Below are 16103 nucleotides of genomic sequence, written 5' to 3'. Positions count from 1 at the left end.
TTAGACAATAATAAGAGTAATGATATAAATTGGGCGCTGAGCGAGAGTCCAATACACAATGGTCTCAGTAGAAAGGGATGAAAAATTATTGCAACAGCTAAAGCGTTGATCATAGTTATTCCAGGAAGAAGAATTTTGGGTTCCATTCACTTCTTTTTTCTTTTTCATTTTATTATTTATTTCTCCTCCTTTTTTTCTTCCTCCTCCTCCCACTCCGTTCTTTGCCTGTGCCTTTTCCCCAGCCTTGTCCTCCCAGCACTCTCCCTGTGACTCTTCCCCATCGAAGCAATTTCTCTTGCCAATGCTCGCAGTGTCCCTGGTGGGTTTGTGTGATGGACAGCCGCGGGCGCTGACACCCCTGGCGACTGAAGCGCCGGGCGAGGCATTGAGCCTAGACTTTAAAGGGAGGGCGGCTCGGACCACGAGCGCGCGGGGGTCGAGGAGTTCGTATTGGAGGCAGCCTGAGCCCAGCGGGGTAGGGCTTTGGGAGAAGGAACTGCCTCTGGGGAATCTTTGAGGTGACTTTTCATTATTTTTTTTTTGTCCTCCTCGCCTTCCCTTTGCACTTCCCCTCCCTGCATCCCAGTTCTTCCTGGAGATGAAAAAGCGGGACAGTCTCTGAGTCCTTGCAGTTTTGACCCAACGGGTCGCATTTCTTTGGACATTTTTTTTAATTTTAATTTTTTTTGCTTGTGGCTTTTTTTTTTTCCTCCGACTTCCGACACGTACAGAAGGCAGGCTCAGGCTGGAGACATCGCAAAGCAAACACCAAGACTGAAGGAGGGACAGCCTGCTCCCCTGGGCTGCAGCTGGCTCCTGGGGCCCTCTCAGGAGAGGAGGCCATTCCCCCGGGGCTCCGGCTCAGCACCCAAAGGAGGCCGAGGCAGAGCGCCGCGCTCGTAGCAGCCGCAAACTTTTGCACCTGCGCCCCGAGCGCCTCCCCAGCATGTAAAGCCTTTTCTGCATCCCCAGCTGTCGCGAGCACCGCCGCCGACTCCCGGGGACACGCGGCCACCCCTCAGGGTGAGTAGGGTGTGGAGGAACGGGCCAGAGTGGATGTCAAGAGGTGGAGGGGCGGGCGACTTCTCCGCGGAGCTGTCCCGCTTCTGGCAAAGGCGGGGGAATGGGAAGGTGGAGACACTCCTTCCTTCCCCGCCTCTGAGCTCCTGCTAAAGCCGCCTAGCTGGAGGAGTTTGTGGGGTAGGAGGTGGAGAAGGGAAACGTTGGGGTACCCATTCCGCTGGGTGAGGGGGTGTGTGGAGCCCTGTGAGCGCGCGTGTGCCGAGAGTAGGTGTGTCTCGTGTGCCTTGTCCCCTATGTGTTTTGCAGTGAGCGTGAATGCGTAATGTGAGTGTGCATACAAGGTGGGTGGTGTGAGCGGGTGTCGGGAGCAGGGTGCGCGTGTAACCGTCTGTGTGCGTGCGTGAGCGCTAGAGAGCGCCTCGCGAGCGTGTGTCCCCAAGCTCCCTCCTGACCCCTCCGCCTGGCCCTCTTTCCTCCTGGCAGTTAGGCTCTGGGCGGCTGGAGCAGGGATGATGATCTGGGACTGGATGCTTCGCCCCCGCTGCTGCTGGCCCTCCCTGCTGCTGCACTGTGCGCTGCACCCGCTCTGGGGTTTCATTCAGGTGAGCAAACCGGGAGGGGGCCCGAGTCACCCAGGAGGGATGGAGGGAGCGAGGGAAGGGGGGGGGGGTGGAAGCTCACATTCTCCTCTCTACAGCTGTGAAGTAGCCCTGGATATGGGGGTGCTCTGGAAGAGCAGAGGCTTTTGAGAAGGCAGATTTGGGGAGCCCGCGAGGTCCCACGATCCCCACGGATTATTCTTTATCTCCTGGTTTTTAGAAAGAAGCTGTTTTTTCTAGCTTTCCGAGTTGAACAGGCTGGGGAGACATAATTAAGGTTGCCGTTTGAATCAGAAACAATACTAGGCATCCTCAAGTTCCTTTAGCCCTAAAAGGAAAGAGAAACCATGAAGACAGAATAACAAGACCACCGACATCTTTGCTTCATTAAGTGGCTTTAAAGCATATTGTTGTAAAGAGAAGTCAGGTTTTTCTAACAATGCATGGGGTTTTAGAGTTGGTTTTCTCTGTCACACACCATTTGTGTAAACCCAGTCCTTTCCTGGCCTGAACTATATACAACTAAGAGTAGGGCTAGAAAACAGAAAACCCTAGCAAATGTTCTGATTATGTTTGTTCCACTAAGAGTAAAAGTTGGCTCTTCTTGAGCTTCAAAAAACTTTTTTTTAAAATTTGTTCTAATGGAACCAAATTACCCCATTTTACATCTTAGCATCGAGGAAAAAAATTTAAAGGTCTTTTCCAGAAGTATCCTGGGGAATTATAGGCATTATAGATTGATATGTGTATATATTGTATTTACATCCTTTGTGTTCGCCTCTCTACCTCTTCAGATTCCCATATTCTTGGGTATAAATTTACATGTCCCTGAAATGTGGGCTAATCACTTTCAAAAATTATTTGGTATTCAGGAATCATAACAAAAAGTATATATTTAAAGTTGTTTCTTCCTTGTCCAGAACTATTACGAATTTGCCTCTTGGACATTTTAGTTCCCCCATATGGACGCCCACCCCACCTCACACAATTAAACCTGGTATATATGCAGATTTCATGCTCTGTCTAAGCAAGGTTCAGGGAAACTGCTTAGATGCTTACAGTATAGGAGCCCTTAAAGGAACAGGCTTTGGGGAAACTCTGCTAATTGGATTTTGTTAAAGATTAGAGTTTCTGTATCATGTGATTCCAATTTGAGAACTAGCTAAATGTAAAAGCTGAATCAGCATTGTCCACTCCAGCTCTGATGGTAATATGGTGTGATATGACCTTGGTGGTAATTTGGTGTTTTGGTTGTTTTGTTGCTAGAATATGACTGTTAGAAAATGAGAGCGGCATTAATAATGAGGACAACTCCCTAATCTCAATGCTCCCTTTTCCTATCCCAACCCCATGGAAAAGGTCAGGGGAAACCAAGCTGTTTTCATTTTAGAGTTGACACTTGTGAAATAAGTTAATGGTAGGAAGCCATCTGGTATGGTGGAAAGAGCCCTGGAGTGTGAGCTAGAGGACCTAGAATGTGATCCCTGCTGCTAATTAGCCTCATAACCTCAGTGTCTAAATCTCCAAAAAGAAGAATTTAGACCAAACTCTTAAGATCTCTTCCAGTCCTAACAGTCTCTGAGTATGGTCAGAGTTCTTTCTGGGCTCTAACATTCTAATATGTCTCTATTCTAACACGGTTTTCTATGATTCTTTTTCTAGCTCTAATGTTCTCAGTCATTACTATTCAGACTGTGGGCTTTTGTCACTTTATGTACTTTAAGATGCCTAATGTCTTTCCTCTTCTGTAAGTTTTGACTGGAATTAAAAGGTTAATTCTCATTTGTTTACAATTTATCTCCTCTCCCAGAAAGGCTTCCTCCCTCTTCTTTATCCCCCCCTCCCCTTCTTTATCCCCATATCCTCCCCTACCCCATAGGTAGAACAAAAATGATGAGACTGTCAATTCCCATAGGTCTAGAATTTTGGTTGCAAGTACTGTCAGGACTGATAGAGTATAATGCTTTGTTTTGGGGTTCTTTTTTTTTTTAAGCAGAAGAGGTAATTAGTTGAAAGCAATTGAATATGCTAGTGTATATTCTTTAGAGCAGCAGTAAGTTATATATCTCTGCAAGAGTTTCAAGTACTTTAACAAAATAAATTTTAATTAAAGTGGATTATGTAAAGGCAACATCTTCTAGACCAGCTGATTTGGTGTAAACTTGGCTAAAGTTTCTGGAAAAAAACAATCTACAAATGATGAGCCTTGGTTGATGGGGCCAAGTAAAAAAAGGTCTTGATTCAACCTTAAGTAAAGCAGCTGAAGGCAAGTCAACCATATTTGGGACAAATAGAATGCTACAGAACCATGTGTTTTTATGGTGGTTTTAAAAAAAATCTGTCAGCTCAATGGAGCTTCTCAAATAGAAAAGGAAAACTGCCCAGACCTATCTACTCTTTAATGAGCAGTTGCTGGAGGAGATAGTCTTCCTGAGTGGTAAGCAGGTAAAAGGGTGGGGCAGGCAGCAAATAATGAATTCATAGACTTTAGAAAGGAAAAGAGACATTCTTTAGTTTGCTAATATACCCAATTCCTGTTCCAAAATCAGCATTAAAGAAATCCCTGAATAGTAATTACTGGGCTGAAAGAAAATTTCTTAAATTTAAAATTGGCATATATCTGAATTACCAAAAGGATCATTTGAAGGTATTTCTTGGCCTTTCCTTTTCATTCATTTTCTTACTATAATTATCTTAACAGTTAAAAGTAGAAGGGAAGAGAACAAGCACTTATTAAATGACTAATGCTTTTAAACTATATTATTTCATTTGATACAACAACCCTGTGAGATAAATGCCATTATTATATGTATTTTAAGGTTGAGGAAACTGAGGCAGACAGAGACTGTCTTGGCCTGGGTCATACAACTAATAAGTATCTGAAGCAGGATTTGAACTTGGGTCTTCTTGGTTGGATGTCCAATGCCCAAGCATTAGATCATCTAGATATCCTAAACATCATTGAGTCCAGTCTACCTATTTTATTTTTATTGCTGAGAAAACCAAGGCACAGAAAAATTAAGATATGTCCATGGACAAATAGTAGAGCTGAAATTCAAACCAGGTCTTTGAATCCAACAACTCTTTATATTTTTTGAAAAAATATTACTGACATATTTTGTTTTTACAACATTTACATTTCCCAATATGTCTCTCACCCTATCCTCTCCTGGAGAGCCTTAAACAAAAGAGGGAGGGAAAAAAGTTAACCCAAACTAGTCAACATACCCAAATTGCCTAATGGTATGTTTCAGAATTCCACACCCACCAACCTCCATCTTTGAAAAGATGGGAAGGAGGTACCTTGACATATCTCTTTTTGGGGGGACAATATTAGGCATGACAATCTCATCATTGTTTCAGTTGTTTACATGGTTTTATTATTTTCATTTGCATCTCTGTAATCATCCTATATATTGTTTTTTTGGTTCAATGTACTTCACTTTCCATCACTTCCTATAAATTTTCCCATGCTTCTCTACAATCATTATATTTATTGCTTCTTACAGCCCTGTAATATTCCATTACAGTCATGTACCACAATTTGTTTAGCCATTCTGCAATCAATGGAAATCTATTTCGTTTCCCCCCTTCTTTTTTGCTCCTTTAAAAAGTACTGCTATAAATATTTTGGTGTGTAAGAGACCTTCTTTTCTAGAATAAAATCTACAATAGAATCTCTGAGACATTTTAGACAATTTATTGCATGATACTAAATATTTTCCTACAATGGTTTGGACCAATTCACAGCTCTACCAGCAGTGCATTTGTGTACCTAGTTTTCCACAACTCATCCAAGGTTGATACTTTTCATCTTTTGTCATCTTTGCCTGTTTTCTGGGTGAGAATTAACACCTGAGTTTTTTATTTTACTTTTCCCTTATTATTAATGATTTAGGTTAGTCTTTCATACGGTTGTCAATAACTTGCAATTCTTTTGAGAACTATTTATTCAATTCCTTTGATATCCTTCTTGTATTGTTACCAAACTGTCTCCACCAGCATCATTCTGTGTTTATAGCTTAGGAGTCTTTCTAACTCTCTCACAAAAGGACACATTTACTTCTTTCTTTGCAAACTGAGAGTAGGACATCACAGTAAATTATTGGGTATGACAGGAACATGTCTCATCAAGTTACACTGTTTCTGCCCTTCTCCTATTTAAGATGCCAGAATTCATCATCTTTGTGATTTTCTTCCTTAAAGTTCTTGTCGATGTGATTTGTTGCCTTTAGCCTTTGTACTGTGATGACTGACTGTGTTCTTGAGATATACATGCAAGGCAATAAGGAGCCTAAGAGAAGAATGAACATAGATCTATACAATTAGCATTTATTAACTGCATGATACATCTAAGGTAGCATGCTAGGTCTTGCTACTTGGGCCTTCTAAAAAACCCAAGTCCTTATCTTATGCCTTTGTCTGGCATACAATCTGGGGGTTTCCATAGACCAATATAAAGTTGAAAGCTATTTTGTTGGTGAGACATTTCAATTATGTCTGACTTGTTGTGACCCCATTCTAGAGTTTTCTTGGCACAGATACTAGAGTGGTTTGCTAATTCTGTCTCCAGCTCATTTAACAGATGAGGAACTGAGGCAGATAGGGTTAAGTGACTTGCTCAGGGCCAAACAACTAAGTGTCGGAGGTCAGATTTGAACTCATGAAGATGAGTCTTCCTGATTCCAAATCCAGAGCTGAACCTAGTGCACCACCTAGCTGTTCCATCTCTGGATGAATCCAGGAACTGGGCCAAGAGTTAGGAGACCTTAGTTTTTGGAATCATAAAATTTCAGAGCTGGAAGACGTATCAGAGATCATTTAGTCTAACATGACACTGAACAGGAATCACTTCTACAGTATCTCCAAGTGGTCATTCATCTTCCTGGGCTGGAGACCTCACTATCTTTTGAAGCAGTTCCCTTTTTTTTCCACCTTAAACTTTACCTTCTCTCTTAGAATCAATACTAAGTTTTGGTTCCAAGACAGAAGAGTGGTAAGGGCTAAGTAAAAGGGGTTAGGTGACTTGCCCCAGGTCACACAGCTAGGAAATGTCTGACATAAAATTTGAACTCAGGACTGTCTGTCTTCCAGCCTGGCCCTCTCTCTCCACTAAGCAACCTAGTGGCCCCTCCACTTTACTTTTTAAAGTTCTAATTGTTAAGCCTTTTTTACTTTATTAATTTGGAATCTGCCTCCTTGCCTTTGGCACCCATTACTCTGGGTTGTTGCATGGGGACAAGCAGAGCAAGTCCATGATAAGAGTGAGCTAGGTTTATGGTTTTCAAACTTCAGAATACAGTGGCCAAACCTTTACTTTTTTATAATTCTTCTCATATTTATTTAATAAAAACAACAAGTAAAATAACACACTGTAACCATTTAAAAAGTTACAATTTCTATGCAAAAGAGATTACTATCTTACATACTAGGCAGATTCTTGTATAGCCACAGGTGTAGCGGCAACTGCTTCACAAATTTCCCTCTCCTTTGAAAAGGGAAAGATTTAAACATCTTTGTGCGAGAAAATCACGTGATTGAGTCTGCATGGCAGAGAGACAAAGAGGAGGCGGCCCCAAGGAGAGTACAGAGCCTGTAGTTCTGTAGTGCACCGACACTTTTAACAAAATTTAACTATTTAGAATACATGTATGCATGTATACTATACAAAAAGGATAAAAATGGGTGAATAATATACAATATTTATGCATTTGTTATTTACTAAAATTTTTTTAGTTTTTTTTTATCTGCAGTCTTCTGCAGCATACCACAAATCTCTAAAAATGCCCATTTAATTATCAATGGCCAGCCTACTTGTAACCAAAATCATGAATGTGAAGCCCACAAATGTCAAGGAATGACTGTAGAATCAGAGAAGATATAGTGTGACTCAAGCTGAAATCAAGTGAGAAAGAACTTCCCAACTCAGTGAAAGTAATACTAGAGGCAATATACTGGGCTTTCCAATGCTGGACCCAACTCGGGATGCAGAAAGGTAGGCATCACCAGGACATGTGTATGTAAAGTCCAATATACTACATAACTGTCAAACAGGGTGAATGACAACTTTGGTATTTGGTATGCAGTTACATTCCTTAGCAAAAAAGATTGTGGATTTTTCACTTTGCTAGTGATGGAATTTCATGAGAGGCTTGTGGCATCTAAATGGATAGAGTGCCTGGAGTCAGGAAGATCTAAGTTATAATAGGGCTTAGATACTTAAGAGCTATGTAACCCTGGGCAACTGACTTAATTTCTGTTTGCCTCAGTTTTCTCAACTGTAAAATGGAGACAATATTAGCACCCACATCCCAAAATGATTGTGAGGATCAAATAAGATAATATATGGAAAGCACTTAGCACAGTGCCTGCCACAATTCGGTGTTATATAATAAATACTAGCTTGTATGTGAAGCCAGGAGCTGTAGACTTTTTTCTTCTTGTGTCCTTATCCCTAATTTCATTATATTAATTAGTTGTTGTTTAGCCAAATGGTTTTCCCCATAGATATTTAATTCCCTTTAATTGTCTTGTCAGATTTTTAAAAATTGCTATTCTTGCAGCTTTCTCACAAAGTACCCTTTGAATGATATAGAGATTAATTATATGGGGAAATGATGTTCTTTGAGACTTGCCAGCATACTTGATGGAGCCCAGGGGAGTTAGAGGTCAGAGAATGTAGGAGGATGTAGCTTTCAAACAACCTCATTTGCACACTTCTGCTTTATAAATGCAAACTCTCCCGAAAGAAGGAAGCTTATGAAATAATTGGAGAGAGGTTCGACAACAATAAGGAAAAATAATTTTTAGAGGTGTTGCCAAACTACACAGCTAGGCATGCAGAGAGTTAATCTTGTATGCAAAATAATTTAGAATATCCCCATTGGATACTGAATGTGCTATTACCAGCACCAGTAAAGATTGCCTTCCAGGATTTGAAAGGCAAGCAGTAGTTCTTTTAAAAAGCAAAAAGGGAGCACAGGGAGAGGCTTTTGGCCTTTGATCACATTTAAGTTAGGGTTGTAAATCAATCTGGACTGCTCTAGACCATCATGATGACCATGAACCCAAAGCTCCCCCCAATCCCCCATATCTAAAATTGGAGAGTGAATTGCAAAACTCTCCATCTCCAGTTACTTGATTCCCCCACCCCTTCCCTTCCTGAAAAGTTTCTGGGGAAAGATTGGTTCAGGCTTGCTGTGGGAGAAAGACATAGCTGGCAAAGAGCAGAAACTACATGAACTAGGTCTCTAGTTAAATGGCCTGTCCATGCAAGGACAATATATTCAAAACGAGGAGGTTTAGGTTCAAATCTTTGCCTTTGTTTCTTAATAGCTGTGTGAGCTCTGGCAAGTTCCTTGATCTCTCGGTCCCTTTCTTTTTCTTTGTTTTTTTTTCTTTTTATAAAATGAGGGATGGTTGGTCAAATTATTTCTAAGGTATCTTACAGCTCAAGCATTTATCTAACAACCAAATAAATTCATTGTGGAATTTAAATCTGAAGCCAGAGCTGGAATAAAGAGATCCAGAAGGATGTGTCTTCTAATTTTTCTCTTGAATGGTTTAATTCCATTTCTCATTTGCATGTAGAAATAAATGGCTTCTTTGAATCCCACCCACTTCCTCTTCTCCACCTTCCCTAATAGCTCCACAGATTCCTTCTTTTTCCCCAGTCCTCCACCTACCCACCCACCCACTTACCAAAGTCCAATGTGATATCTGAGGTGGAGATGAGGTGAGAGAAGATCATTCTAATTACTTACCCATCTGAAGCCCTGTATTGAGCTAAGCAGAATCTCATGCTAGTCTCTTGGGGTGGGATTGTGTTTCCAGATCACTCAAGGTGAACTCCAGAAGTCATGTTCTAAGACCATTGCAGAAAAAGGTACCGATAGCTGCCAGCAGATCTGTCAGTGTAGACGACCTCCTCCACTACCACCACCTCCACCTCCTCCTCCACCTCCCAGGCTGCTCTCTCTCACACGTAAGTAAAGATCGGAGTTTTCAGGTTCTTTTTTCTACTTTTAGATAGAGCAAGAACTGAATAGAGGGAAGAGGCAAATTCATTTGCTTCATTCTTATTTTTTTTCAACTGGATTAATAGAAAAGGTAGATGCTAATTTTACATTTTAGGTTTCTAGAAACTTTTTTTTTTAAACCCTTATGTTCTGCCTTAGAATCAACACTATGTATTGGTTCCAAGGCAGAAGAATGGGTGAAGGCTAGACAATGAGGGGGTTAAATGACTTGCCCAGGGTCACACAGCTAGGAAGTATCTAGGACCAGATTTTAATCCAGGACTTCCCATCTCTAAACCTGACTCTCAATCCAACAAGCCATTTAGCTGCCTTGAAAACAACTTCCCATTGCCTAGCCTTTACCCTCTTCTGCCTTGGAGCCAATACACAGTGTTGTTTCTAAGGCAGAATATAAAGTCTTTAAGGGGAAAAAACTGTCCTTTATCTATACACACATATATGTACATACATATATATGTATACTTATATACATAATAAATGTATAAATATATGTGTAATCATATATCTTTGAAATATAAATATGTCCAATATATGTTTTTCCCAGTAAATATGAACATGTATTTTCTCATCAGCTAATTAGATAAATGCCAAACTCCGGTTTGATTAATTAAATTAGCTAAATACTCTTGGAAAATATTTCAAAGAACAGCTACTTAAAGAGGCAGACCAATTTTAATTTTTCCCCAAAAAATCTTATTCAGGTTTAACCTGAATCAACTGTCACTTAAGACAACTTTCAGATAATTTAGCTAGAAGCCTTCTTATACTTCAATTATGCAGATAACCACATCTACCCAAATATGATTACTGGGGTTAATTCAAACAGAAAGTGACTTTGTAGCCCCAAATTGTTTTTCCCTTGAATATAGAGTCCTGAATTTAGTAGAACTATGAAAGCTAGATTAAATATGTCATGTTAATAAAGTTTCCAAAGTGAAGTTTCATACTTTGGCTCAGTTTCACTTGAATTTCCTCCTATAAAATGCCCTTCTTAATATTTAGTTCCCCCTCATTAAACACATCTCAATTGAATTATTTTGTGCATAGTGAAATAACCTTGGAAGAAGGTTCTTTGGTGAAGTGCTTGTAATTCATTTAGTAAAAATGTAAGTAAGGAATAGTCTAGAGAATCTTTGTATTATATATTAATTACCACATAATACTACAGCCTGGTTTTGCCTAATGGCCCAGCTTCATGTTCTGTTCTCCTCACCACTACCACCATACAAAACCCTGGGTTTACTTGATTCCAAATTTTCTTACCTTCTGTCCTAGAATCAATATTAAGTATTAGCTCTAAGGCAGAAGAGCAATAAGGGCTTAGGCCCATGTTGAGGAACTTATGGCACATGTGGTGGAAGGAGCTGCTTCTCTCCCCCTTTCCACAGGGCTGAGGACATTTCTCACATGACCTACCTCACTGCCCAGCAGCCCAATGGGAGTGCTTCTTCCCTCCCCTATATGGGGTAAGGGGTGGGGGTTCACATGGGTCATGAGGATTGCAGTTTGGGCACTCGGTCTCTAAAAGATTCACCATCACTGGTTTGGGCAATTGGGTTTAAATTATTCACCCAGGTTCATAAAGCTAGGAATTTCTAAGTTTTGAATGCAAGGCCTCCTTTCTCCAGGCCTGGCTCTCTATCCACCTAGATGCCCCTGCCCTACATATTTATAAAATCACAGCATCACACAGAATTTGATCTTGGAAACTATGTACACAGTTATTTGCATGCCATTTCCCCCCATTAAAATGTGAACTTCTTCAAGGCAGGTCCTATTTTTTTCTCTTTCTTTTAATTCCTGGTGCCTGACACACCAAAAATGCTTAATCAATGTTTGTTGACTGATTGACCCAATGACTCAGCATTTCCACCTGTTTACCTTTTCTCCAGCTGTTGCTTATTGCCTGACACCTTCCTTCCATCCCTCAATTCCCTTCCTCCCTACTTAGCTATCCTCTACCTATGCTTCAACATTCAGCTGAAGTCCTGCACCCTTCACAAGGTCTTCCCTGACTGCCAGAGTCTTCAGATGCCATTCTCCTTTCTAAATATTTGTAGAAATTGTTCTTCCTACTGGCTCATTTGGCACTTAGCTTATTCCACCTTATATTGTTATTTCCTACCTCCCCAGCTAGCTTGAGGGCAGAGATCATGTTTTCCACCATTCTGTATCTCCAGAGTCAAGCAAAGCACCCTAAGACTTATAGGACTGTCAATGGTTCAACATTTATTTGGCATCCACTATATCCCATGGGGGAAGCAGCTAGGAAGTTCAGTGGATAGAGTGCTGGGTCTGGAATCAAGAATCTTCCTGAATTCAAATCAAGGCTCAGATACTAGCTATGTGATCCTGGCCAGATCACTTAACCCTGGTTGCCTCAGTTTCCTCATCTGTAAAATGAGCTATAGAAGGAATGGCAAACCACCACCCTAGTATCTTTGCCAAGAAAACTCCAAATTGGGTAATGAGTTGGACACAACTGAAATGCCCCAATACCAACACATATCAGGTGCTTTTTTAGGTAATGAGTAGGATACAAGGATGAATTAGAGAGAGCTTATCCTCAAGGATGTTACCCAATCACAGAATTTCAGAATTGGAGGGGACAGCAATGGTTGTCTAGTCTAACCTGTTCCCCTCCCAAAAATCTTGTTGACAACAAACCCAACAAATAGTAGTGCAAACTTGGGTGGAAGACAGCTAATGCTGGATAATTCACTTCCTCCTGAAGTATTCGATTTTACTTTTGGATAATCCTAATTGTAAGGAAATATTTTCTTATATCAAGCCTAAAATTATCTCTATGCAATATGTACCATTGATGTTAGTTCTGACATGAGGAGCTAAATGGAAAAAATCTAACCTCTCTTCCACATATTTTTACAGATACTTGAAGACCACTATTATGTCCTTTCTGAGTCTTCTATTCATATGGTAAAACATTCCCATTTCCTAAATGATCCTCATGTGTTATGGCTCTTTACCATCCTGGGTTCTCAACTTTGGATGTTCTCCAACTTATTAATGTCTTTTAAAAATGTGGTGCTTAGGGGCAGCTAGGTGACTCAGTGGATAGAGAACTGGGCCTAGGTTCAAATTTGACCTCAGACACTTCCTAAATGTGTGACCCTAGGCAAGTCACTTGATTTAAATTGCCTAGCCTTTACTGTTCTTCTGCCTTAGAACCAATACCTGGTACTGATTCTAAGATGGAAGGTAGGAGTTTAAATAAAAATATGGTGCTCAGAAATGAGCACAGTAATCCACTCATGATTGGAATTAGGGCAGAATATATGTGGATTATCACCAACTTGTTCCTGAAGGCAGGGAGTAGTTAACTTTTTCATTTACCAGTGTTTAATGCAATGACACATATGCACATATACATATGATGCACTTACATGCATTATATACCGAATAATTGTTGAATGATGTCAAAGTGCAAACCACTAGAGACTTGAACTTTGGTGGTGATATTATGAAGAGAAGTGTGTATGAGAAATACAATTGAAAGATTTTCTAACCAACAGTATATGTGGAGTGATGGAGAGAGAGCAGCAAAATATTACATTATAGTTTCAAGCCTGGGTGACTGAGAGAATGGTGATACCATTAGCAGAAATAAGTCAGAGAGACTGATGAAAACAAAGAGTGCCAGCAATTTCAACCATCCATTTAAAAAAAAAAAAAACAAACTCCTAGCTAGATTGTCACAAAATTATAATTTTTGTTACTCTTAGTGAAGCATCATTTTCCCTGAGTAGTTCAGTGGTTTCTTCCTTATTAAACAGTTCATTGGTTATTATTTTTTCCAAGTTTCATTGATATATTTTGCTTTGACATTACAAACATTTACAGATTATACTCACTCCTACTCTGACAGAGTTCTCACAACAAAGCCAACAATTAAGCAAAATTAGCAGTACAGTGCAAGACCTTATCTGAATGGGTATGCAATATTCCACTTGAGAAAGATAGGTGGAACAATGGATAGAATTCTGGGTCTGAACACAGGAAGACTTAAAAAATAAATTAATTAGGGATGGGGTCCAGGGGAGTGCCACTAATTGGCTTAGTGACTGGAGAGCCAGGTCTGGAGATGAGGTCCTGGGTTCAAATTAGACCTCAGACACGTCCTAGCTATGTGACCCTGGGCAAGTCACTTAACCCCAGTTGCCTAGTCTTTACCATTCTTCTGCTCTGAAACCAATACAGTGTATTAATGATAAGAAGGTATGGGTTGTTTTTGTTTTAATTGGGATAATAGCAGTACATACCTCATAGAGTTGTTATGAGGATCAAATGAGATAATATTTGTAAATAGTACTTAGTATAGTGCCTGGCATATAGTTAGAGCTATATAAATGTTTATTCTCTTTCCCTGGCCCCAACCAATAGAACCTTCCACCAGTATGTTTTTTAAACCCTTACCTTCCATCTTAGGATCAAAACTGTATTATGGTTCTAAGAGGGAAGAGTGATAAGAGCTGGGCATTGGGGGTTAAGTGCCTTGCCCAGAGTCACATAACTAGGAAGTGTCTAAGATCATATTTGAGCTCAAATCTTCCTGATGTCTGACCCTATCCAGTACATTCACTGTACTACCTGGCTGTCAAAAGCAGGGTACTACAGTTAAAAAACAACAACAACAACAAAAAACAGCATTTCTCTAAGTATCTCTAAGCCTCAGTTTACTCTTATGGAAAATGAGGTAATTTTGTACAAAAGTGTTGTGAGCAAAGTGCTTTTTAAACCTTAAAGTGCTGTACAAATGTAAACAATCATCATTAAGTGAGGCTGAGTGGAGGACTTTGTGCAGATTCCTCTCATTTCTCTATTCTTAGCTCTCCAAGTTCATAGTCTTTTAAAGGCTCTCCTGCAGAACATGCAACCTTGAAAAATCATCTAATTTCTCTGGGTCACAGTTTCCTCACCTATAAAACAAGGGCATTGGACTGGATGACCTTTGGAGTCTTGCCCAGCTCTACATCTGTGATCCTGTGAAAACTGTAGACAAGTTAGACTCAAGGCAGACCTGCAGAAATTTGGAGTAATAGTTTGACATTGTCTCTAATGGAAAGGATTTATGGTTGGTCAGAAAGATCAGCTGCTGACTTTGCTTGAATTCACACCAAAAGAATCAACAGTTGTTTGTATGTTTTCCCAATATTGCCCACTTTGGAAAAGTTGGTGGTTTCTCAAAGAAGCAGTGGAAGTGCCTGGGATCCTCATTTGGCAAAATGTATTTTTTAATCAAAATAATTGACATAGATATTTCTGAGTTGGAAGTTTCTTATAAAGTAAATTTTTTTTTTTAATGAGAAGCATTAAGGCATACTTCCTCTGAAGGAAACATTTTACTTGGAAAATGAGAAACCTGAGCTAGTGGTTGATGCTTGGTAGGAATAGCTATTTCATGGCCCACAGACAAGTCATAATATCTAACAGTCCTTGACAGTCTATGGAAAATGCTCTTGATTAGAGAAATGCAAAGTAAAGCAGTCTGAGATCCTACCTCATATCCACTACATTGACAAAGATGACAAAAAAGGAAAATAATAAATGGCAGAGGGGCCAAGGGAAAACAGACATATTAAGACACTGTTGGTAGGCCTATGAATGGGTATAGCCATTCTAGAAAACAGTTTGGAATTCCACATGAAAATAATTACAGAGCAGTACCTGTCTTTTGGCCCAGCAGACCCACGGACAGGCCTATACCCAAGAGATCAAAGAAAGAGGAGAAGGTCCTTTGTGGACAACAATATTTCTACCAGCAGTTTTGTTGTGATGGTAAAAAAAACAAAAAAACAAAAACAGAAACTAAAGGGATGCCCATCAATATGAGGAATAGCTGAATAAGTTGTAGTGCATGAATGTGAGGCACTATTGTACACTAGTGAAGAAATAAATGATTTACAAGATCCATGGAAAGGCTCAGCAGAAGTGCTGCAGAGTGAAGAAAATGGAACCAAAAGAACAATCCATACTGTAAAATAAATCATAATTAATATTATTATCAATAACCTGTGATTAGTCATTATACTTTTAAAATTATTTTATTATGTAACATAATATCAGTATAAAATGATTCATTTAGAAGATTTTTTATAAACTGGTAAAGAAAAAAATGAGAACTAGCAGAATAATTTTCATAATAACAATGGTAAATGCAAACATTTTTGAAAGCTGTAAGACCTGTGATCAGCACAATGACTATCTCTGATCCAAAAGGCTCTATGATGAAGTATGGTACCAGATCCTGACAGAGAGACAAAATTAGGGTACAGAATTTATATATCTAAATATACATATATGTGTATATATATGTAGTATGTGCGTGTCTTATTTTCATCATATGTAGATATCTGCATATGTACACACACACACACACATATATATATATATATATATATATATATATTGTATATTGATATAT

At 39.7% G+C, this 16103-nt stretch overlaps 1 protein-coding gene across 2 annotated transcripts in view; it reads left to right on the top strand.

Moving 5' to 3' along the window:
- Positions 1 to 246: 246 nt before the first annotated feature.
- PRIMA1 (proline rich membrane anchor 1) overlaps positions 247 to 16103 on the top strand; it is a 134177-nt gene continuing 118320 nt past the window's right edge. Inside the window, exons 1-3 of one of the 2 annotated variants that reach the window (XM_056810501.1) lie at positions 247 to 1023; positions 1507 to 1625; positions 9456 to 9606. In XM_056810501.1, the coding sequence (XP_056666479.1) occupies positions 1533 to 1625; positions 9456 to 9606 (244 nt within the window). In that variant the 5' untranslated portion in view covers positions 247 to 1023; positions 1507 to 1532. Of the gene's footprint in view, positions 1024 to 1058; positions 1201 to 1506; positions 1626 to 9455; positions 9607 to 16103 lie in introns of those variants that run through there. The other variant, XM_056810502.1, reaches the window with a different exon arrangement.

This window comes from Monodelphis domestica, chromosome 1, assembly GCF_027887165.1.
Source record: "Monodelphis domestica isolate mMonDom1 chromosome 1, mMonDom1.pri, whole genome shotgun sequence".
Classification (NCBI taxonomy): Eukaryota; Metazoa; Chordata; class Mammalia; order Didelphimorphia; family Didelphidae; genus Monodelphis; species Monodelphis domestica.
This window is presented reverse-complemented; position numbering and strand designations above follow the sequence as displayed.